At 42.4% G+C, this 25,536-nt stretch overlaps 1 protein-coding gene across 1 annotated transcript in view; it reads right to left on the bottom strand.

Moving 5' to 3' along the window:
- The window catches only part of LOC111871397, an 84,251-nt gene extending 60,407 nt beyond the window's left edge, over positions 1-23,844 (bottom strand). Inside the window, exons 1-3 of the mRNA XM_033754235.1 lie at positions 23,653-23,844; positions 4,799-5,163; positions 4,335-4,513 (exon numbers count right to left, since the gene is read on the bottom strand). Coding sequence (XP_033610126.1) covers positions 4,335-4,513; positions 4,799-5,163; positions 23,653-23,710 — 602 coding nt within the window. The 5' untranslated portion in view covers positions 23,711-23,844. The remainder of the gene's footprint in view (positions 1-4,334; positions 4,514-4,798; positions 5,164-23,652) is intronic.
- Positions 23,845-25,536: the final 1,692 nt, after the last annotated feature.

Genomic DNA, 25,536 nt, shown 5'->3' with positions numbered 1-25,536 from the left:
AATTTTTGACCTTACCGGAACTCGAACTCCGACCCCTTGGCCCTCCAGCCCATAGCCAGTCGCTATACCGACTACGTTATCCCAGCTCCTCCATAAGCACTAGACAATCTGTTACTCATAAGGGCGAAGTTATCCGTGTGTTCTAGCACTTTATCGTGAGAGGTAACGAGACATAAAGATAAAACTGCAAGTATTCATAAGTAAGTTGTAACTTCACGATCCGGCCGATTAGCCCGAGGAATCCCCTGCTTCAATTTAGGTATACAAGAGAAGGCTTATTAGACCCTGCAGCAGCTTAGAAGGCTGTCATGGTATCAGACTTTATTAAAATGCACTAACAAGAAAAAAGAAACTCCGTGGCTTCAGTCCGCAAGCGAACTATACCGACCGAGGGAACGCCGCTTGTCGGTGAAGTTGGTGCCAACGTTAGCGGATAGAGGGTGTCGCGTGGTCAGCTCAACGAATCTTCACGGTCGTTAATTTCGGTTTTCAAGACGGGAGCCGCTGTTTCCTTGAAATAGCTCCTCAATTGTCCTAACGAGGTCGAGTGGACCCCGTTCCAGACCCACTACTTCTCAGAAAATCTGGTAGCGCCGGGAATCGAAAACGGACCTCTGGGTCTGTAGGCAGGAACTCTGACCACTAGATCACAGGGGCGGTCTATTAAAGTGCACACGGGTATAAAACCTTCCACATCCGATACAAAGTCTGTTCTGTCCTTGAACTGTTCACCCTTAACGTATAAGAGGTTAGTAGTGCTTCAAAATCCTAATTGGCGGGGACCATTTCAAGTGCTGAGCAGTTTTACGGGCGATGACAGCGAAGCTCAAGGCCTACATTGCATTACTGAAGCTATTTTTGTAATGTTTGTGACTTTCCTACTTTCACCTTTCGAACATCACTCTTCAGTCACGTGACAAAACAAGAAAACGCGGCGCAAGTTACACGATCCTGAAACGCAAATGAGAACACTGCTCAGCCGTCACGGGCCCCAGAGACTGTGACGACATCAACTCGTTGCGTCTCCTGCTGTCACAATTCGCGGTGCCGAGCCGTCTCACGTGCGGACGCATAGGACACGCCCCCGTCTAAACATCACCACCATATCTGAAGAACGAATGGATATCGTGTACCATTCTTTCCATTTGCCTTTTATTTCTCCGTTTCTTATTCTTCTTCTTTTTTTTTGTCTTCCTTTTTCTACAGTGAAATGTTCTTATACTTGCTTCACCGCTCCTATGTTTCTCGGGTTTCTTTTTGCCCTTCAGTTTTCCTCATGCACTCCTCTTGATTTACTATGTTTCCTTTCTCATCACCATGTTATTCATAATTTTCTTTTTCAGCATTTTGCATAGAAGATAGCGCAGTCGATATGACTGGCTGGACGACCGAGGGATTGGAGTTCGAGTCCCGGTAGGAAAAAAAATTTTACTCTTCCATGTCGGTTCTGTGGTCCACCCAACCTCCTATCCAATGGGTACCGGGGAGCCGGGGCGTGAAACTGACCACTCACCTCCAAATAGTATCAAAATAAAAAAAATTGATCTATACATCCGCTCCCCCATACGCCTTCATGGCGTAGTATTTAATTAGTTAAGTACACGGACAGCTTCACCTTTCTTTCTACCGGTTCTACAGCCCCCTTGGGCCCCGTCTCAGGTTTTTCAGTTTTGTAATCATGTAGGACTCCTTGGACGAGTGATCAGCACGTCGCAAGGCCTCTACCTAAACACAGAAGAACACAAACATAGACTAAAAATATACACTCACCAAGCATCCATGCGTTGTGTGGTATTCGAACCCACGATCCCAGACTCCGAGCGAGCAAAGATAGTACATGCCTTCGACCGCTCGGCTACCGTGACAGGCCAACTTAACCTTTACTTTTTTACTATTTTTCACATCCATTCGATTTACGTCCTTTATTTGCTCCATCATGAAAGCCTGGCATCATCCCAAGATGCATTACATCTGCAGGCCTATAAGCTTTCAGGATCCTAATCTGAATGGCGCTAATGTTGTTCCCACCTCAGAAGTTCACATTGCCGCCTTGTCCGAACCGTCATAAATGCGGTGTGTGGATAAAATTCAATGGGATAATTTATTTAGTCTTATAAAGAGACACATTAACAGATTTTTCGAGAGTCAGGACCGTTAGATGGTACACGGCTAGTTTTGCAGCAATAAGAATATGCTGCATTGACGCCGTGTATACTGTGATGTCCTTGGTTACTGAAGTTGTGACGAAAGATGGCCGATAATTACTAACAGAACAATGGATGAGAATTCCGTATGGTGTAACTGGCTCTTACTGAAAGCACAGCATGAGACTGGCAGAAGAAAGAACTCCAGGCTCTGACTGTTTCCTAAGCAAGTGACAAACACGCGGTGTCGCAAGGCAGACGAAGAAAGTGGTACACCGTTGCAATAGCATATCAACGCACAAGCGTTCTCAGTAGTTGATCGGCGCATGCTCCGATCGGAGGCAACTTCATGAGAAGCTTCAAGACGATGGGAAAGGAATGCAATTAATCGGTATGGTGATGTGGTCAGGAGGCAGAGGATTCATGATTATCATGCTAGTTTACCTACGCCATTTCAGCTACAGAATTTATAACACTATGGTCTCGAATGTTAGGAAAATATGATCTTGAATGGGGATCAGAGCAGACAAAAACATACTCCGTGGCCTCTAGTGCGCAAGCGAACTATACCGACCGAGCGACTGCCGCTTGTCGGTGAAGTTAGTGCCAACTTTTGCGGATAGAGGGTGTCACGTGGTCAGCGCAACAGATCCTCACGGTCGTTAATCTCTGTTTTCTAGACCGCAGCCGCTATTTCCTTGAAATAGCTCCTCAATTATCCTCACGAGACTGAGTGGATCCCGTTCCGTATTGGTTGAGGCATTATGCTACAAGCCGGAAGGTCGCGGGTTGAAGTCTCGATGAGGTCATTGAATTTTTTCAATTGACCTAATCCTTCCAGCCGCACTATGGCCCTGGGGTCAACTCAGCCTCTGACAGAAATGAGTACCAGGAATTAATTAAATAATATTCCTGGGGAGTAAAGCGCGGCCGGCGCGTAAGGCTGACAACCTTACCGCCATCTTTGAGCCGAATTTCTAGAGAATATGGGAGCTTCAACGTCTCAGAACCCTATGGGCCTTCATGGCCCATACTTTACTTACATAGGACTACGAATGTAAAATACTGCCTGCCTCATGTAGACACTTCTGAAATGAGTAAACCGAGGAGCTGCAATAAACTAAGACATGTGACGAAAGTGCAAAGATAAATATCTCAAATAAAAGGAATAATTAGTAGAACTTGAAGGAGCGGACTCGAATCACTTGACAAATGACAAGGACCAACATCGGGCTCTTGTGAATAAGGTATGAACCTGTGGATTCAATGCAAAGTGGGCAGAATAACTGAGGAACGGACAGCCTTGTAATAAGGACTCTACTCCATGGAGTCAGATACGAAGCGAGCACAGGACAAGAAACAACAGAGGCCTACTTTTCATCCTTCTGCTACGATTCTTATGTTCAATTAAAATTCGTTTTTCCCTCAGCGGTGGTCATGAAGGTTCCATCTTATGGGATATAACTCTGTATATTCCGTCTAAAGTCATTCGAATTTTCGGAGGAACATATTGCCTCAATCTTCAGGGCAGAAAGTAAGCCAAATAAGAAAGCAACATGAAGAAAGTAGGAAGGACTGTGTTCCTCCGACAAGTCGGCTAACTGCATGGTGTTACTTTCTTTATCTGTGGAGTGTTGGGCAGGGGGAAGGAATCAAACAAACTTGAAATTAATAAAAAAATTCAGCTTGGATAGATCTTTTACATAAACCACCCCGAATACCGAAAACAAATGAAAGGCGTTACCATTAATCATATAGTAGGGTCACGTGGATTGCATTTAATTGGCTACTTGTGGGCTCCAATTGAAGACTTGCGTTAAGACCGTCGAACGTTCCGGTTTCATGACTAGAATATGGAAGACGTTTAGTTACGTAACTAATCTTACAGTTTGCTGCTTGTCTGAATATTTGTTTAGTTAGTATGAATCACGTTAAGCCTGAAACATGTCCCGCAAACTCGAAAGACCCACACGCGTGACAACTGAATCAGCGAGACTGCGCGCAAAATGAAGGTCATTGGATGTGGTGGAAGGAACAAGAAATGGACAATGATATTAAAATCCATTCATACATTTGCCTACTTTCAATAGGTATCGCTCATCTATGATTTGTTGTTCCTCTTTATTCAGTATTTAAAACTAAATTACATAGATCAGAATTCAATACAGATTGACTCAAAAATAGGTTAACCCAAAATATCCTCTCGTATTAAAGAAAATGTACCGATCATGGTGGCAGCACAGTCTAAGGTGTGAACTGTTTTCGCTCGCTCGAACGCTGGAATCGCAGGCTCTACTTTCACTCAAGGCATGTATGTCTGTGTTTTCCTGTGTACAGGTGGCGGCATTGCGGCGGGCTAGTCCTACCGTCTGTGTAAGAAAGATACAAAATTGAAGTAGAGGCCAGTGCCCAAAAAAGGGCTCTAGAGCCATTGATGAATGAATGAATAAATGACATGAAAGTAAATGTTCAAATTTAAACATGCCAGTCAATTTGTAGAACGGTATCACAGCGCTGTGAGCCAAGCACTGAACACAGAGGGTCTCATTTCGGACAATGTTTGTAAATTAAATAAGTTATAAAGAAATTTCTATTGTATCTTATTTTATATTTTACTAATAAGTTAACTGTTTTTTGAGCCTCTCTCTACTAACCGGAGTATCATATCCTTGGTGTCTACTAGAAGATGCAGGTAGAGTAGCCACTCTAGAGCCGTTGCTGGGAAACGGAGTCAGGTCAACAGCAGCTCCTGTTAAATCTAAAGGAGGCCAAGCTGAACAACACAGCCTTCTGTTTTCTGCGGTGTATATGTCGGACAGGAGCAGATGTTTCGAAAGAACAACTGCGTCCATATTCAGGATCGAAGAGAAAGTCAACAAAACCCAGAAGATGCAGACATGACGCCTGCTTTTGTCGGTTTCTTGCTTGTGTCCCTCCGAACTACACAGCGTGCAATAGAGTGCTCCACTTTTCACAGCCATCGTCGTGACAGGCTCAAATCCAGTAAAGCCTAAGTTACCTGTTAATTAATTATGAAATAATATTAGATTAAAGGTAAAGTTGTTTCTGTGCTTAACAAATTAAGTACTATGCCATAAGGGCGTATGGGGGAGTGGATGTATGGATTTATATTTTCTTGACCTCGGCACTAGCTGGAGGTCAGTGGTCAGTTTCACGACCCGGCAGGTTTACCCGCGGGGGAAGAGCCCGCGATACCCATTGGATAGGAGGTTGGGTGGACCCCAGAGCCGGCCTCGATGACGTACAGAAGAGAAAATTCTTGAACTTACTGGGACTCGAACTCCGACTCTTAGGTCGTCTAACCCGTAGCCAGTCGCTATACCGACTGCGCTATCTCGGCTCCTAATAATATTAAATATAAAGTATAAAAATAGGTAACAAAAAGCACTGCATTTGTAGTCTTGTAGGTATAAAACTGGTTACGAAAGCCAATAGAATCCTACTTCAAAAAAGTGTGGACCTCTCAGTGCAGACGCCACGCACAGTTTCCATGTGTAATCACTTAAACAACTGTAGATCCATAAAAAATAAATACTGCGGTTTGCATGATTGGATAGGCTTACAAACAGAAATTCGCGGTTAGCGAGAAATTGTTATATACTCATAGGCTATGACCGTTTACCTTCATCTCTCCTTCTCAGTAATCATACCTCGACATCTCTTTCCACGTCACCTAGCCTCACCCTGCGAATCGGTTAAGAAACCTTGACGATGAAACGTGTTAGCCTGCGGCTGTCACGTGACAAGATGTTTCTAGGCCTCATTATATTTTTGCTATCGTCAATCTGGACACGTGTGCAGCAAACGCGAGTCAGTGGGCACCTTCATGCAAATTGTTTATGGTGCACAATTTTTTGAAGGCTCACAGATACTGGTCGGATGACTGTCCGCCTCAAAGACTGGATGTCGAATGGATGGACGGGTGGACGGGTGGACGGGTGGACTGGTAATCTTCAGATTCAGCAACAGTCGCTGATGCATCCATCTTCCATCCATTCGACATCCACTTTTGAATGAGCAGTCAGGGTAATCCGGCCACTGGCTGCGAGATTTCGAGACATTGTGCAGGATCAACAGTTTGCATGAAGGTGCGCCCACTCACTCGCCCTTGATACACACATGTCCACATCAGAGAGCTTCCAGAATACGAAGCAACAGTTTACTATTACCATATTGATAAACCATGACGATATAAAACTGGATCTAGTTGCTTATATACTCAAGTAACTCTCTTGCTTTTATGGCAGAAGACTCTTAATTTCTGTGTTCAAAAAATCCGTGTTTAGCCCCTTTCCTGAGCCAGATGAAACGACCTAATATCGACATGTCCTACTTCATTTTAATATTATCCTTCCGTCGCTGCTACATATTCTATCAATTTCTCTCTGCATGATACGATCTCATCAAAATTATAGGTTGTGCACCTCATTGTCATACAGACTACTTCGTCCTTCTTCAGGACATATATTCTCCTCAGCATTCTACTCTCGTCACTTCCAGTTCATTCTCTGCCTGAAGGTGGGAAGCAAATCTCACACCCACTGAAACGCATAGAATGATATTTTTTAACATTTTAAACATATCGAAATGGCACCTCAAACAGTGTAAAATGTTAGAGAACTGAAAGAATTAAAGACAAATGTCATTTTGACTCAAGTGACATTCTCGGCACAAAAGAAAGTCGCATATCAACAACGTTAATTGCTGATTACTGCTGTTTAATTTCGGAGATAAGTGCCAACGTTTCGGAGGACCCTGTCGCCTCCAACTTCATGGTCCTTCAACTCTTCTGCTATGTAGATGGAAGTAGCAGATTATTCAAAAATATTTGTACCTACTTATTAAACTAAACGGCGTCACCTCCCAGAATACAGTACGCGTGGAAGTCACCACTGTGTCAAGTTGAAATCTCATGCATCGCGCCTCATTTCCACCCAGATGATTGTCAGTGCCTTGAAGGTAGAAAGAGTACTGCTTCACAAATATAAATCACTCCGTCCAATGTGACCTGTAAGTTTTTTACTACATGAAAACTTAACTTCGCTTCTTCGCTCGTAGAATGCAGCGAAGAAGTACGACAATTTGAGAATCTAGAATTTTTTTGTCGGAAATGTTAAAACTGGTGACGTGTACAGATGTACAGATAAGACAGTGGCTACTTGAGCCAAGGAGTGTTTATTGAGGATGGGTGCTTTTGAAGATGAGGACACCGAGCACGCATCCGAAGGAACTTGTGTTGCGCTGGATGACTACACTACGTGTAACGTAGATCGGATTATCCGTAATAACACAAGCACTGTGTCAGCGGCAAACCTCCACTTAAAATAAGCATCAGTCTTGGAAATAGCGCAAATGTGGCTTAAGTTCCAACACGAAACATTCTTCCTGCAGTAAATATGAAATTTGCCCGTCACGGTAGCCGAGCGGTCTAGGGCATGCACTGTCTTCGTTCGCTCGGAAGCCGGGATCGTGGGTTCGAATCCCACTCAAGTCATGGATGTGCAATACGTGTGTGTGTCTGTTAGTATTCTGTGTTTGTGTACAGGTAGAGGCCTTGCGACGAGCTGCTCACCCGCTGAAGGGGTCCTACCGAATGTCTAAGATCTAGTAAACCGAAGTGAAACGGAGATTTTCCATGGAGGTAGGCCAAAGTCGAAATTAGGGCAGTAGCGCCAAAGGAAAAGAAAAATTTAATTTGGGGACACCTGGAAAAGGGGTACTGAAAGCAGGGCGATTGCACAGAAAATAATGCATATCTACCGCGATTCTTTTGTCACTATTCAATTTTACACTGCCATAATTTTGTCAAATATATATATATTTATTGTCTTTAATTCTTACGTATCATCTTCACTACTGGCGTCATAATAAGCTTATAGGCCTAGAAAAGAAAAGCTTCAAGTACTTTAAAATCGTATACCCTATGGCACGGTAATGCGGCCATAAAACGTAGAGAAGCACATCCTCAAGAAGCTTTCTACGTATAAGAACACGGAAAACCCATTATATATTTTCAGATTGCACTTCAGAAACAATATTATTTACATGGATTTGCGTCATGAAGAGTATTAAGTTCTTCTTTGTCTACATAATCCTCTATTTTTACCCACGCAGTTTCCCTTGCTTGCTGCCTGCTTCATGCTGATTCTTTCTTAGATTATTCTTCGACTTTGAAAATGAAGGCAACATTTCCCTCCGAAACGTAAGTCGACTTTCACTGGAATACACGGCTTCATATCCCAGAAAATAAAATTCTTCAGAGCCACCGTTGTTTGAGAACTTCAAATTCAACATTTAAATGTTGAAAATTATCCCGGTAAGTGTAAGGTAGGTCGCTCACCGGCATGCGTCAAGACATGTAAAAGTCAAGACACGATGTCTGCGACATAACTCAAAGATATGAGCACAGTTGAAACGAACGAGATCATGAAAATCGCGGCACACCGGTCTGAGTCATGATGCTGACGAATCACGAATGAAGCAAGACTGCGTCTTTTGTCCAATGTCTTGATGCTTGTCTTGACGCAGTTGGTGTGCGGCCGCCCTTAGAGGCAGATTAAAATTTAGAGGAATTGAAGAGCGTTCTTGTTTCACATATGAATATCTCTTTCTCCGAAGGGTGCCTTTCTTCACAGGACAGTTTTATACGAAGTAAGTCTGCTAGGAAAAGCACTCCTATTCGTGTGTGTTCGTCAGTATTCTGCCATGTTCCTAAGAGAATTTTAAAAATATTGCTGTTAGATCCGACATGTCTGTCTGTTTATTCGTCCGACCGTTTGTAATGAGAATAAAACCGTTAAAAATAGTTTAATTTTGCAGTTTTACCAAGCTTGACCAACACATTCCTATCCTGGAAACACCCAGGAAATTTTTACACGAACAGCTATACTCGTATAACTTTCCTGCGGACGTCTCTCGACTAACTAGCTAAACGTTTATCAGAGCGAAAAAAAATACCTGAACAACAACAGTAGGTCCCGAGAAAGGCCGTGCCATAGCTCAAGCGGTTAATTGCTGGCTTCCCACCGCGGTAACCCGGGTTCGATTCCGGGTCTGGTCAAGTGGGATTTGTGGTGGACAAAGTGACTCTGGGGCGGGTTTTCTATTACTTCGGTTTCCCCTGCCAATCTTCATTCCAACAAATTCTCCATCACACAATCATCGGGGGCAGGTACAATATGTCAATAATTGGCCGCCGTGCCGTGTGGACCCAGTTGGACTACGCCCCCTCTAAGAGAATGCTCAGCGAAATATAAAATATAGATTTTATGCCCTCAAATCTTAGGTTATCAACAAATCACATGGCGACCGCAAGGAGTATTTTGGTTTCCTGTCATAATACACGAATCTCTGTTTGTATGTTATGAATATATCAGATAACAATACTGGTAGTAGTAGTAATGGTAGCAACAAGAGTGTAATTACTTACCCGACGTTCAAAATTACATACAACAGCCCCGACAATACCACGTCACATTTTCCGCTTCTCTTTCATTATACTCGTATTGGCCCGGCAATTCGTAAATTCATCCTTCGAATGCAAGTTTTGGATGTTCATTTATCAACAGTATTTCGCTTGTGGACTAAAGCCACGGAGTTTTTAAATACCATTTTCTCATTAGATTACCGTCACTGTTCTGTCAACTAAAGGAAACCGCTTCTCTCTGTTGCGGTAAGTACCACAAAATTAATGTATTCGTGCTATGCTGAAAATTACTTGAAAATAAGTTTTAATTTTTCTGTTCATTGTGGTGTTAGAAAGTCGAAAAGAATTAATAGGCCCTACTGGTTTTGTAAGGCGTGTATTTTACTTAAAATTCTGCATCTCAGGTTGCTAATAAAAGCTACTAAGCCCTATTTCAAACCGAAATTCCATACTGGCACTGCGCATAACTGCTAGTCTAGGCAGTCTGTCACCGCACTATGCATTACAACGTTGTTGCCGTAAGATTAATGGTCTTGTCCAAACATGAGATGGGCTACAACATTACTGTAGTCTAAAAATAAAACGTTTCAAAACCCCGAAGTGCAATGTTACTATAACCAAATGGGGAGTGCTTCAATAGAATATTCCGAGGCCAATCAATCAAACGATTCTTTGTTAGTGAGGCATTCTATACACATCTTGTGACGTCACGCTAGAACAAAGGCCGAGCGGAGGTAACACATTATTATTCAAGTCGGAAATTAAGCTATAGCTACTGCAAGCTCGGCGAATTCAATATGCCCTCCATTATATCAAACTGACAACACTGTCTGACTGAGCGGACTTTTTCTTCAACGTGCATGCCTCTCATGCTGCAGAGTACCACCCGTTCTTCTCGCTCATTTTAATGTTAACTTTACCCGGCATGCCTCTGGAGCCGAATCTGTGGGTACCGCGGGCTTCTCGTGTGCAAATAAATGGCCGTTTTAAGAATCCAGACCTTATTTTGGAATGCATAGTGCTATGTCTTCAGAACCGCTTTAAAACTCCTTCATATGCTGCCTAGACAAGAAAAACAAAGAACTCCGTGGTTTCAGTCCGCAAGCGAACTATACCGACCCAGCGACGGCCGATTGTCGGCGAAGTTAGTGCCAACTTTAGCGGATAGAAGGTGTTGTGTGGTCAGCGCAACGAATCTCCACGGCCGTTAATTTCGGTTTTCTAGACCGGAGCGGCTGTTTCTTTGAAACTGCTTTTCAATTATCCTCACGAGGCTAAGTGGACCCCATTCCAAACCCACTAGACTAAGGTGCAAATTTGTATTCGCAAATTACCTGTACAAAGGAAGGAAATGCAGTGGGAAAGTTGTGTCCGTCGGTCTGCAAGTTCGCATGTTTCTTCTCAGAAGCCAATATGGATTTAGTTTCAATTTGGAAGCACGTGTCTTCACTAAACGTGGGCGAGAAAATTTAATCTAGACTCGTATTAGACAAATATAACTTCTAATCTGCATTAAGTTCAAATCGAAATCGGCTTTCTACGATTACCTTAGAAGAAGTTCCTCGCTCACGGATTTTTCTACCCTGAAGCTGGAGGCGATACGTTCCTCCGTAACGTCGGTTTACAAAATATCTACAAGGCGCCACATCCAAGAAGACTGCATTCTTCATTTGTCACCTAATTTAAGGAATTGGCCGTGGCGTATTTTAAGACAATAGGATAATTCAGCATGCGTGAAAAAGGCAGAAACAAGTAGCAAATGCAATGGAGCTTTAATTATGTCGTCCCTCCCTGTCATTTCAGCCATGCGACCTTGAACTCAAACAGACCTCACCTCATGATGGCGGAACAAAGAGATGTGAAGAGTTGGGCTTCTGCGCTAACGGATCTGAGCTGCTTGACTAATTTTTGACAAAGTAAAGTGAATGTATGTATAAAAATTGAAATGACGTCAATGGCAATGACTTTATTCACCTCGAACCTTCTCACAACCATGAACCAACACCACGAAATGGGAAGGCCAAGAAAAGTTACAGAATGGAAGAATCGGCTTGGAAAGCGATTCCAATCCTAAATTTGGAGCCAAAGCAATATGTTTGCCAAATTCAGCCTCTTTGATACAAAGCAACTCACGAGGAACCAATTTAGGCATACTTGCTAAGTAGGAACCAGTTTCTACAGTCTACATTCTCTACAATCTCCTTCTTATGCTATTAATATCAAATTATATTAGGGTACATATATAGACACTTTGGTGAATTCTCGACCGACCGAGCTACCGCCGCTTGTCGGCGAAGTTAGTGCCAACTTCAGCGGATAGAGGGTGTCGCATGGCCAGCACAAGGTCGCGGGTTCAAGTCCCGATGAGGTAATTGGATTTTTTTTAAATGACCTAATCCTTCCAGCAGCATTATGGCCCTGGGGTCGACTCAGCCTCTAACAGAAATGAGTACCAGGAATTAATTAAATAATTTTCCTGGGGAGTAAAGCGCGGCGTAAGTAAAGCGTAATGCTGACAACCTGACCGCCATCTGTAAGCCGACTGTCTAGAAAATGTGGGAACCTCGACGTCTCACAATTTTATGGGCCTTCACGCTCTATTACAGGGATAGCTTTACCTTTTTTTATCAGTGCAAATGTCGGACTGAACTAATAGGAACGTGTTTGTCTCTGTACCTAACACAAAACCGTGAAGGCCTGTACGGTACTGGAGTTAACGTTTACTTTGACTGAGCAATCAGCTTCACACTACATGAGGAAGAGTACTATGTACTCGATGGATTGGAGGTTGGGTGGCCCCCAGATACAGTCTAGACGAATAAAGAAATCCTTAATCTTACCCTAATCACATAGCTCAGCTGTCCTGGAGCACGGAGGGACTAAGGAATGTATGAAATTGCTCACCCGAAACAGTCGATTACCTATTCCTCTCCGTTAGCAGCCTGACAGGTTTATTTCAGCCTTTCGAAGTCTCAACGTATTTGGCTTAATTTCGAGACAAGTTGCCCTTGACTAGACCTTCAGGTAGTCTTATTTCTTCATCTGGCAACACACAGTTATATATCCAGTCAACACATAGCGAAAGTGGTTTCGTAAGGGAATTTTTAAATGGTTCCACGAAGGACGTCTACTAAATTAACTCTACGTCCTTACTCTGAGCCTCTGTGTTACATTAAAAGAGGATATGTCATGAGTACGTAACATTCGTAGCTAAACAAACTTGTTATGTTAATATTAATGGCAACATGTTCAATATTACATAAATTATTAAAATTCTTAATGGTTTAAGATTTTAAATATTAAGAATGTTAATAATTTCAACTCAACTACATTTTATCTTAATTAAAATTTTTATATAAAATTTTGATTCAACCTGATATACTCGTATATATCAATGTTAATAGTAGTTTCCTCAATATGTTGTTATACCTTCTGAAGAAGGTCATAAGTGACCGAAACATGTAAAGGCATTCATATAAATATACATTTGAGTCACACTGAACGGTGTTGTAAAATCATTCTTCTTCTTTTTTTTCTCAGTGGGCCTAGGACTACCTCCATGAACTTCTCCGTTAACTTCGGTTTTTCTAGATCTTACACATTCGGTAGGACTCCTTGGGCGGGTGATCAGCTCGTCGCAAGGCCTCTACCTGTACACAAACACAGAAAAACGCGCACACACAAATTAACATCCATGCCCTGAGTCGGATTCCAACCCGAGATCCCGGTTTCCAAGGGAGCGAAGACAGTACATGCCTTAGACCGCTCGGCTACCGTGAAGGGCGTAAAATCATTCTACATGTATAATATTATTATATGGAAAGCAAGAAGCCTCAGTCAGAATTACCAGATTTCTGATTTCTCCCGAATAAAATTATACAGCATTGCCACTACAACACCTTGCTCGGTAGTAAACCATATTGCCTCACACTAAGTTCCCTTGCATTATCATGGGTTCTACATTTAAATAACCTTCATTATTTAGTGTTATGTAGTATGTGTGACAACAGACGAGGTTTGAGTTGGTGAATGGATTTATTGACCACTTACAAGTCGTAATAAACTATAACAATGTCGCTATTTCCATACTTGGCAGTTCACTGATACACACATTAATGTCATCAGTCTATTACAGTCTCCATTAGCCGTTTCCTGGCAGCGGATTTTACCACAGGAACTATAAAAATCTCACTGAATTACACATTCTAAGTATCACACATCAAATCTTTTCTTCACATCCGGACTTTCAAATGAGCACTCCTGCAACTAACCCCTTTCTCCAGTAAATAACTGAACTCAAATCTTTCCCCTTGTTTATAACATCTTGACATGGACCACATAGAAAACACATCCCTTTATTGTTGCGTTCGTGTCTGTTGCTGCAGGAAGGCGTTTACAAAGCCGTTGCCCAGAAACTGCGCTGGTATGCTGCCCATCTCGGGGCCCTTGCATAGCAACAGTTCTACGCGATACATTAGAATTATGTTTCTATTTCGGCAAAGAGCTGTACAGAAATCATGACACTTTATACAATGTGGAGGTGTAATGGTCAAAACTCCCCATTTTTATTCCGAGGGCCATGTTTCGAAATTCAAATGCAAAACGGATTGTACTGAATTCTTCCCAGACAAATGCTGCACTCCCATCTTCAGACAGACCAAGGCAGCAACCTCAACCACGCTTGCCTTTTCGATTTTACGTGTACATTCACAATTACCATATCACTTCTGTACGACGAAACTCAGTACTTTAACTTCATAAACAAGTTAGGAAACGTGGTCAATAGATCCAACTATCCAATCCAAACCACGTTTTCTAGTCATACAGCCCCTAAATCGTGACAATAGTGGTGTCAGAAGTGGGACCTTTACTGTAAAGGCTCCAGTTGTGTTCTAGCAACGGAGGAGTAGGAACGGATACAATGCTCAAAACAACTGTGAGACACTGGCACAAGACAACATTGCAAATTAAGTGGGAAATTTCAGAATCAGAATTTTCTTGGAGATGTGAATCACATTTCGCTTTGCGATGACTGTTCGAATTATCACGCTAAGAATAATAATGATTTCCGGTGTTCTTGAATAAACCACAAACATCTAAGCAATGGTGGTCACGCACACTTCGGCAAAGCGCCGGGTGTGACCATTATCAGGGACAATGCTAAAACTCCCTCAGACATCCTAAACGATGGAAATAGTTCCTCGGAAAAGTACTCCGAGAGATACTTGATATCCATTTTTTTATATTTTTGCTCATTAGTGATGTAACTTACATATTACGTCACGGAGAATGACTTTAGATTAACTTCATTTGCTTGAGGATGAAACATTTATGTCACATACAACAGAAATAATAGCATGAGGAGGAATTACGATAATTTTATGTGGGAGTAACTAAATGTGCGGAGAAGTTCATGGAGGTGGGCCTAGGCCCACTGGGGCTGTAGTGCCAAGGGAAAAAACTAAAATGTGACATAACACTCATTATATATTTAACATGGAATGTCAGTTATGCGGTTTCTTTTACGATGTTGTCTGTATCTCAAACTACACAGCGGCCAATGGTTGGATGAAAAATTAATAATTAATTTAAAACGACTGGGAAGGAAGCGGTCATTATCAGCACGCTATTAATCTTTTGTTTTAATTTCCTCAACACACTAAGTCACAAAAGTGAACAGATGAACACCAAGGACGATACTTCCATGAATTCGTTTATCGAGAATTCAGGACCGCAGGCTCGCATGTCTTAAAACTTGTCTTGGTTTCTGTCATCGCTTCAAATCCTTCCCAGGACATGTTTATGTGTACGCTTCGTATCTTCATTAACCTGTTACATCTTGTCATGATTTGTGGTGGACAAAATGGCATTTGGCGGGTTTTCTCTAAATATTTCGGTTGCTCCTGCCATCCGCTGCTGCAAACAGAAGGTAAACAACACTTCACAGCTGGTTTCCTCGGCAATAGATATGCATGCAACAACAGAGGGACTGTTGGAAACATTGTCTCCTATTGGGCCCTCTCCGAGACCATATAAATATGACCCATCGTGAAGCAGCCTCGGAGAAGAGCCCGTATGGGAGCGGGTTCTAATACCTCCGCCGTAGGCCTGCGAGTAGTAGGAGGCGACAAAAAGGGAATTCAGTGCTGGGAGTTTAACTGGGCCACCCTGTTCCTGGAGGATATAAATACGGGGGTCTGGCCCTCCAGACTGAGAGGATCTCGAATCTGATATAGTAAAATGCGGTTATGTGTCGCGCGGGACTCATAACCGCATACAGTCATAACTCATACAGTCATTCTCATCCGAAAGGATGGAGAGGATGTTACGTAAGGACTATTACCACAAAGGTTCGGTTGAAAAAATTGCCGATTGTGAGTCTCAAGGGGGCTTGACGGTAAACCACCAGTCGTAAGGTTAATTCTGACTCAGGAGCCACCGGTCAAGATAGTAAATTTTGACTACGAGTCCCGTGGGACCCGGAACGAAGAATCGCTGTGCAAGAGAAGGCCAGCAGAAATTTAGCAGTCAAGAGCGGTTGAACACGGAAACGGAGTAATCCGCATTGTTGGAAACCGTTGGCAGGCAATGACTAATGAAGACAAACTGATAATTAGCGTGTGGTACAGTGAATTTTAAGGGCGCGATTTAGCGGTAGCACTATAATTCTTTATAGTGTCAACTGAAATTCAATTACTAATCCAAACGTCGCGTCTGGGCTGCTAACATGTGGCACTATCATCGACGCTAGATGGTCTCGATGACAGCATCGTTAAATAACACACTTTTTTCTCTCCTCTCGCTCCCACTTTGCAGCATAGGGCTGATTTCTCGGTTTCATAATCATTTTACCGATGGTAGAACTCCTTGGGCGGTTGTTCAGATAGTCGCAAGGCCTCTACCTAAATACAGAGCAACATAAACACAGAATAAACGCATACACAATCCAAACATCCTTACCTCGTGTGGGATTCGAACCCACGATCCCGGCTTCCGAGCGAGCGAAGACAGTACATGCCTTAGACCGCTAGGCTACCGTGACCGGCAAATAACAAACTTAGCAAATCGCAATACTGCTGTGCCTCGCGCCAACCAATTAGACGATAGTTGCAAATATTGCGTTCCTTTCAGTAAATAAGAACGAGCAATAGGATGGAACCATGGGAAGGACAACCACATGAAGATTGCCTTGACTCTCACCCCTTCCCAGGGAATCACAGTGAAAGGCAAGACTGGGCTTCTAAATCAAGAAAAACTTCCCGATGAGTTGCGATTTTAGGCGCATTCCTCATATCGAGAGACGAGTTCATCTTAATTACGTAGTCAATTGATTGTACTACCACAGTCGACAAGTTCGTGGAATGGCCGCAAAGCTCGTTGCAGTGCACTACAGCGGATAGGTTTAGGCTCGATAAGATGCCCTGTCGGTTCATCTCTCTTCACAACAAGATGCAGTTGTGTGCAAACAGTGTAAGCAGAACTACGACCTCTATTGTGAACTGCAATTAAATGCAAGTGGCGGAAATTGAAAATGTGGCAGTTTGAACAACGGGCAAACATCAAGTTCTGGCAGAAACTAGGCAGATCGCCTAGCGAAACGTTTGGCGTAGGAAGATTTGGCTGTTGCTACACGACAACGCCCCTGCACATCGCTATGTTCTTGTCAAAGAGGAACTGGCAAGACAACATGTCACCGTTTTGCCACACCCTCCGTACTCACCTGATCTCGCACCATGCGATTTCTTTCTCTTTCTCCGCTTGAAAGCAAAGCTACGTGGCCGTAGATTTCAGCCGTCCAAGGAGGTCGTCATTGCCACAAGAGACGCCGTACGGGAATTTCCTGCCAATATATTTCAGCAATGTTTTCGGCAGCTATATCAACGTTGGCAGATTTGCATAGGGGCCAACGGCGACTATTTTGAGGGCCGATGTGGATCTGTGTAACTGTATACGAGTACCTTGTAATGTGGTTCGATAAAACCACAGTCCACGAACTTAACGACTTTACCAGGTATATACCTGCAAGAATTTCACCAGTATACCTACATAAGCCTGCTTCTAACGCTTAGGCTGAAGAGCGTTAACTTGTGGGATATAACGCACCGCTTCCATCTTTGGGGTATAAAGTAAGCTAAACAAACAACGAAACAAGTATTAATGACTCTGTTCGCTGTTTGCTTAACTTACTATTCAGCTCTGAAGATGGATGAAATGTTAGAAAAATTCATTTGGACTTCGAAGAAAATACTAAGTGCAATGCTTTTACGCGACTAAAACTTAATTCCTTAATAGAGCGTTGTAGCTTCTGTATATTCTGTTATTGTCAGGGAAGGCAACCATATCCCGGGTGAGGAACGCGTAATTTTTCAGTTATTTACGAAGTAGCTGGCTAATTTAACTAGCTCTATAAATTAAATTTGTCTGTTCTCAAACAAACGTTACAAATGATATGTATACAGTTGCCGTCTTGTAGTGTACTCAATTTTACCTGTTACTTCACGACATGTTTCGGCAACATAGTGCCATCATCAGGTGCCCTAATTACGCTAATCTAGTTCATTGCTTGCCTTTATAAAATTGTTTAAAAAATATTTAAAAAGTGCGTATTTGTCAACTATAATAAATTTACACACACTAAAACTTGTTAAGATTATTCATCTTATGTGTCTTAATTAAAACTTTCGTGTGGTTCTTCCACTATGGGATTCGTTTTTCTTATATTCTGCGTAGACCGTGTCTTGTGATGTGTGTTCCCTTCTTAGCTGCGAGTGTTGTAATGTTGGATGTGTGTCTTCGTATACGAAGTAAATAGATTCAAGAGAAGTGTGTCGTTGACAGACCTTAAAACTTATGTTTGTTTTTTTTTATTTGTGTCTTCAAGGGTAAAACATCACCTCACTGCCTTTCTAACAAGAGTGGAAATGTGTTCTCCAAACTGGAACACACAAATTTTCCAAAAGTAATCTGCGATTTTTGCTTGTCCCACTAGCTTGTTCCTGTTAATCGATACCAGGCCTATGTGCAACTAATTCTCTTCCAGTGGTCTCCGTTTCGCTGTTTCTGATTACGATGCTAGTCGACAATAACCGGTGTTATATAATGCAGAAGAGACTTGTATACATTATTGGTATTTTGCTTGGTAGCTGTTTAATGGGGAGCCGGGATAGCTAAGTCGGTTACGGGCTGGACGATCGAGAGGTCGGAGTTCAAGTCCTGATGGGGGTAATAATTTTCACTTCTCCACATCCAGACCGGCTATGGGGCCCACCCAAACTCCTATCCAATGGGTACCGGGGGAACTTTCCCCGCGGGTAAAGAAGAAGGGGCGTGAAGCTGACCACTCACCTCCAACTACTGACGAGGTCAAGAAAGTGTGGATCTATACATCCACTGCCTCTTCATGGTGTAGTGCTTAATTATTTAAACATAGGGACAACTGTACCTTTACTGTTTAATGCAAAAAGCAATCAGTATGATGCGCATGGCTAATATGAAATTAATCAACAGAGATCTGCAGGCCCTTTTACAAGACTGCCTTATCAGATAGGGAGTTTCTTTACTTCAGTACTCAGTTTCATTTACTGAAAGCCACAGGTGAAGAACGAGCTCTTGAGATTGCTTCACTTTTCTCCAAGAGGAATTACATATGTTCCTTTTTTATTTATAATATAGAATCATGAGATTGCCATAACAGAAACTTCATTACAGATTGTTTTAGAAGAAAACGGCATTTTCGTTAATTACTGATAAACATTTGTTACTCTAGCTACAAATCTTTTCCCTTACTAAGACGGAAATTCAGTGACGTGAACTGAATAGGCTAAAGAATTACCTTAAAATCTGGACATTCCATGAACTGAACTGAATGAAGGAACTAATCTAAGTCATTTACTTACGTGTATAATCTATTTTTGCAAATCTAATCGGGTAACATTTATTTTCCTTCGCTTTTTCTCTCTGTAAATTCTCTTCTATACCGGAAACTAGAATTTGTACTATTTTTGTAGTTATTTATTATATAGATTCCTCATAATTCTTTCTTTCTCTTTCTGTTATATTTCTCCCTTCGTTTCGGTATTGTTCTCTCCTTCCTTACTTTCCTATCCGTTCATGTCTCCTTTTTATATTTTATCTTCGTGCTTTTTCGTCTTCCATTTTCTTTCTTACTGTTTTAAGACGACTTCAATCCACCCACAATTTATGTAACGGTTGTGAAAAAAAATATAGAAGTGGGTGATTAGGGCGAGGCATGAGAAGAAGCAATACACCATCCACGACCTTAAGAGAAGGAACCAGGGATAACCACAAATAACACTGCTCCGGTGGTAGCACTTGGACGCTTTCAGGAATGGCTTGATCTCTGCCTGTTTGGTGACGTGATATTGACCCTCCCATTGGCGATTAGTAAGAACTTGGTCAGTCACTGAATGCTTTCACGTGGCGCACCGTGACTTTTCTGCAAAATCACAACTTTCTACTACAAACCGTTAGGAACTCCTCTTTACGGTGGCGCAAGTTCTAGTCCAGTGGCCACGACTGCAAAATGCTTACGGAGCTTCAGTTTTTTGTTGTTCTCTTCCTCCGTATTTCTTGCAGGCTTAGGTCTGTTTCCGACGTTTTCAGACATAAGCTCAGAAAATCATACAGTTGCTCTGTTCGAATTGGTTCAACCTACATATCTACATAACAGGACCTACCTGCTTAGTCAACGATATGAAAAAAATCGAACAGCAATTGTACGTAGTGAAACCTAAGGTAAAGCTGTTCCTGTGCGGAATTAATTAAGCACTGTGCCATGAAAGCATGTGGAGGAGCGACCTCGGTACTAGCTGGAGGTGAGTAGGTAACTTGACGCCCCGGCCCCCTTACCCCCAGGAAAATCGTCACCGTTACCCATTGGATAGGAGGCTGGATGAACCCTAGAGTCGGCGTGGGGGGCTGAAGGCTAAAGAAAAATCTTGAACTGCAGAGAATCAAACCCAGGCCTTCCAGCTCGTAGCTATACCGACTGCCCTATGACAGCTATCCCGGCTCCGTAGTCAAACGTTCCATCATTCACTCACTCATGGAGCCGAGCCCTTCTTGAGAAGCCGCCAGTTGTGCAGTTACTCAAGAATTCCCAGCATTTTATGGAACCCGAAGGTTAATTACCGTGTTCATAAGAGCCTCCATTGGTCCTTATCCTGAACCGGAAGAATCCAATTCATACCACACCATCCTATCTCTCTAAGATCCATTTTAACATTAACCACCCACCTATGTCTTGGTCTTCCTAGTGGCTCTTTCTTCCTGACTTTCCCACCAATATCCTATATACATTCCTCTTCTCCTCCATTCCCGTCCTACATGCCCCGCCCATCTCATCCTCCAGACTTCATCATTCTAATTGTACTTGGAAAAGAGTACAATTTATGAACAGACGTTCCATTTAAGATTACAATTATAAAGTTCAATGAAACCAAATTTGAAGTGTTTGGCTGTCTGATATCGCCATTCCAACATTATTTCGCAGGATGAAGCTGATACACGGCCATGTCGCAACTCTTTTAAATGGTTGTTTCTCACCATGGAAATATGAATTAATTCCCCTTCCCCATTGCCTAATTGTGCCTTCTTTTATTGCTAGTGGGGTGGAACTAAGTCCCGTGTACTGCGGCCACTTCTGGCCTATTGTATCAGCGCCAGATGATAGGTGAGGGTGATTGTGGAGCAATTGTTGGAATGAAGATTGGCAGGGGAAACCGAGGTACTTGAGAAAACCTTCCCCAGCTCCTCTTTGCCCACCACAAATCCAACTTAACCAGACCCGGGATCGAACCAGGACCGCCGCAGTGGGAAGCCAGCGACTAACCGCTTGAGCTATGGCGCGACCTAATTTTGCGTTAGTAGTCGCTATCTTGCCTACGACGTCTTTGCTTTCTAATTCTTCCCGAAACTCCATTCTTGAATGTTCGTGTTATCTCATCTAACACTGCATAATATCCGAAGCTCGTAAAGTATCTTTACGTAAAGCATAAAAAACAATCACTAACCCCATCACTTACTTGCCATCCACAAAGTCTGAGGAAGCACTGAATTGTGTCTTTTTTTACATTAATCTTCCATCTACAATTTCTCTTGCCGTTCTAGCAGTGGAATGCATCGAATCGATATCCCAGTTAAATGCAGACAATGGCCTACAAAATTGGCGTAGGCGGTAATACTTCTGACTTTCATTCGGGCGGCTCCTGGTTCGAATCTCGGCCACTACGCCTATTATCCTGACTTAATTCCCTCAGTCACATCACGAAAGTGTTGGGACAGTACCTTATAATAGGCCATGACAAGATTATTTTCACGTTGTTTCCAGCTCATATTCACTATCATTCCACGCCGAGCTATTTAGAGCACAGTCCAGTGATTACAGTAGTTGTGCAACTATGCAAAGTAAGGCCTCAAAGTAATTGTAACAGTCTATTTAGCTTACGTATAAAGTACTTAGGTCGCGAAGTCTAAGCCTTAAATTATCTTCGCCCGCTAGAACACTGGCGTCGTGGGTTCGAATCCAACTCAAATTCATGGATGTCTGTGTGCGTCTTTTCTGTGTGTAGGTAGAGACCTTGTGTCTAGCTGATCCTCCGTCCAAGGAGTGCTAACTGTGTCTAACCATAGACAGACAGACAGACAGACAGAAAGATAGATTAGGATCACTCAGAATTTCATTATTAGCCATGCTATTGTTATGACTGGAGCCACTACAGGCATAAACAAAAATATTTTTTGTAAGTTTTGAGGTTTTCACGGCGATTACTTTGAAGAAAGTCGTCTTCTGGGATCTGGCGCCGTGTATTCTTTGTTTCAGACGACGTTTCGGAGGAACGTATCGCCTCCATCTTCAGGGCAGGTGAAGATGGAGGCGACAGGTTCCTCCGAAAGGTAGTCTGAAACAAAGAATACACGGCGCCAGATCCCAGAAGACGACTTTCTTAAAAAATGTTCTTTCTTCATATTTTAAGTACCCCATTTGGGAGACCAGAATTTAGCTATGAGTACTTAAAAACTACAAAGAAACACTTCGCAGGAAACTGCTCGTGTATAACGGTTATGCCTATGATGACACAGTAAAACAATTCCTTTACTAGCTCAGTTGGTATATGGAATAGATTATGGGCCGTACGACGGAAGAGTCGGGATTGGATTCACAAGAGGAGCAAGAGATACTTTTTCTTCTCCCCAGCGACATGACATGCTATAAGCGCCACCCAGCCTCCTAGCATCCAATGGCAACGGAGGTAAAGCGGTCGGAGCACGAAGCTGGCCAATAACTTCCATCTACGGCCGACGTTAAGAAAGCCTACAAATACATCTCCGCTGCCACATGCTTCTTCAAGACGTAGTGCTTTATAAAGTACGGGGGATCATCGTTCTTCGCATTTTTCAGCTTAAAATTTATTTGCCATTAAGGAGATTGGCTAGCGATAAGAAGTTTAACTTGTGTTTGAAGTTTTATCGGTCTTTGTAGCTATTCCGAGAGCTTTCGTGTTCTTAATCGGTACCTTCATGTGAATGCCGAGGTAGTGTCTTGAAATATGCAACAGTCGCTTTCTCCAAGTACTCGCTAATTTTTCATTCACCTTAGGCAATGGACCGTATAAGAGGGCGCATCTTTTGTGATGCCTATTTCTCAAAAAACGAAGCACCTAACAAAAATATGTGACACTGCTATTTATCACATTAAACCCCATAATGTCTGCCTAAAACCATTGTGATCTAAATAAACATGTTTTTGAATGGAAAGGGTCGTGACCTAATTTGAGGTACTGTTCTGGAATTTGCCTGGAGACACCGAGAAAAATCATAATGTCTGCCAGTCAAGACAGCTAGTATCCCGATCAGATTCGAATAGGTCACCTTCCACCGACTGAGACAATTTACTCGCTTGGAGACACAAGGACAGGTCTATATTTGTAAACAGTGAACTGTTTGAATTTGCAAGCTCGTCAAGAACGTCATGTGTCATGAAATTATAAATGCAAATTCGTCAGAAAGGTACGCATCCAATAGAAATAAGCCAACACTTACACCACTTCCTGAGGAATCCACTCTTAAGTTTGTCACAGAGTTTTTGTCTATGATGCATCTTGAAAGCTTGTGTACACGGGTCAGCACTTGATCACACACCTCACTACACAGCACATCGTACAACAAGAATTCCTGCGTTGGAAACAGACCTAACTAGAGTTCATCGCAGCTTGTGACTGGCTCGAGCGAAGCTGGCCGAGACACAGAACAGGTAGACATCAAGGATAGATTCAGAGAGGAAGGGGGGGGGAGACATTGTACCGGCCACAGAGAAAACATTTTCCCTATACCGAGTCACATCGGGCTCAAGACTCCTCGCCAGCTATCGACTGTTCACGTACGATTACAGTACTATTAATTCCACAATTATTATTCACGAATATGTGACAAATCCTGAACTAACGTAAAATTTCCTTCCATAAATGAAGACAATAGGATAGGCAATCAGGAAACACTTCAAATATTCTATATATCAGCAAGATATGAAGGTGAGTGACCAGTCTCACGCTCTGGCCGCTTTAGTCTCCATTTTTATCTTATAGGAGCCTGAGTGGACCAGAATAACGTTCTCGACGAAATGCAGAAAATATAATCCTTAGGCCCGTACCAAGAATCGAACTCCCATCCATCTGGAAACCAGTCGCCTTATCATTCCGCTGTCACGTCTCGTTTACATAACCTAGCTACAGTCTCGCGGCAATTTGGCAGTCCCTTCTTGGCCTGCTTGTGACGTTGTAAGCCCCAGCGCGGGAAACAATGTAGCTCTAATGTCAAATATTTAATTAAGTCTCAGACTGCAATGTCGTAACAGACAAAGTACAGGAAGCATAAAACTGGCAATGCTGTCTCCAAGTAAAGAGAGCTTAGCTCTGATACAAGGGACCATCAAAATCTGGCTGGACTGTAGTACCTCTTTACGCGAAAGTTCAACACCCTAATGCCAAGGTCTGCAACTTCAAAAGATTTTGAGCTAACTCAATCCAGTCATATATTAATTCTCTTATATCCACTCACAAGTTATACTGCCATCTCCCTCTCTCTCTCTCTCTCTTTTTTGTAAGTGGCCACTTTAAAAGAATTTTCCCACCAAATTTCTAGAGATTTCTTGATCCTCCAGTCCAAACTGTCCGTTGTAATCACCGTGATTTAATCACAGTAACAACACTGGTTGGCCTTCACAACTCACAGTGTTCCATGTTAAATGTTGCTGGAAAGGATGATTAAGCTAATCTGGTATAATAGTTCAGGTGCAAACATGTACACTTATTTCAAAATGTTACGTTTCAGCATTCTGTTGCACTGGTTAACGATTTCGTTTGCAGGGCCAGTCTTGAAAGTGCAACTTTTTGTTGGCTCGTAGCTTGTTGGTGTGTTACGTTTCAACTTGTATACGTGCTACTTCTCTGACACGTTTTAACAAAATTCAACAACAACTGGAAGTAATTTAACCAAATTTTAGGACAAGGAACTAGAAAATTCAATACAGCACAGCAATTACGGATTATCTGATGATGACCTTATAAGGTCGAAATATGTAATAGAAGTAACATTTATAAAGTGACAAAGTAGCACACAATCAATCTACGACTACGACAAGAAGTTGCACTTTCAAATTAAATCGTTTTTTTTTTTTCAAAATTTGTCAGGACTCAAATACGATGTAATAAAATATATTAGCTAATAAATTGTTAGACAGTCAGTTCGGATCAAGAACTGATATGGCCTCATCTGTTTAGCAGATTGTGAGATCTCAAGTAACTTGTTAAGTGAAAATTTAGGGATTCGATGTGGGGGTCAAAATTTGCTGCCATTTTGTAACCCTGACTGGGACATTCTGCAGCAGTGAGTCAGCGCCTAGTAGCATCGCTAGTCCCGGTGCACACA

This window comes from Cryptotermes secundus, unplaced genomic scaffold (genome assembly GCF_002891405.2).
Source record: "Cryptotermes secundus unplaced genomic scaffold, Csec_1.0 scaffold236, whole genome shotgun sequence".
Taxonomy (NCBI): Eukaryota; Metazoa; Arthropoda; class Insecta; order Blattodea; family Kalotermitidae; genus Cryptotermes; species Cryptotermes secundus.
This window is presented reverse-complemented; position numbering and strand designations above follow the sequence as displayed.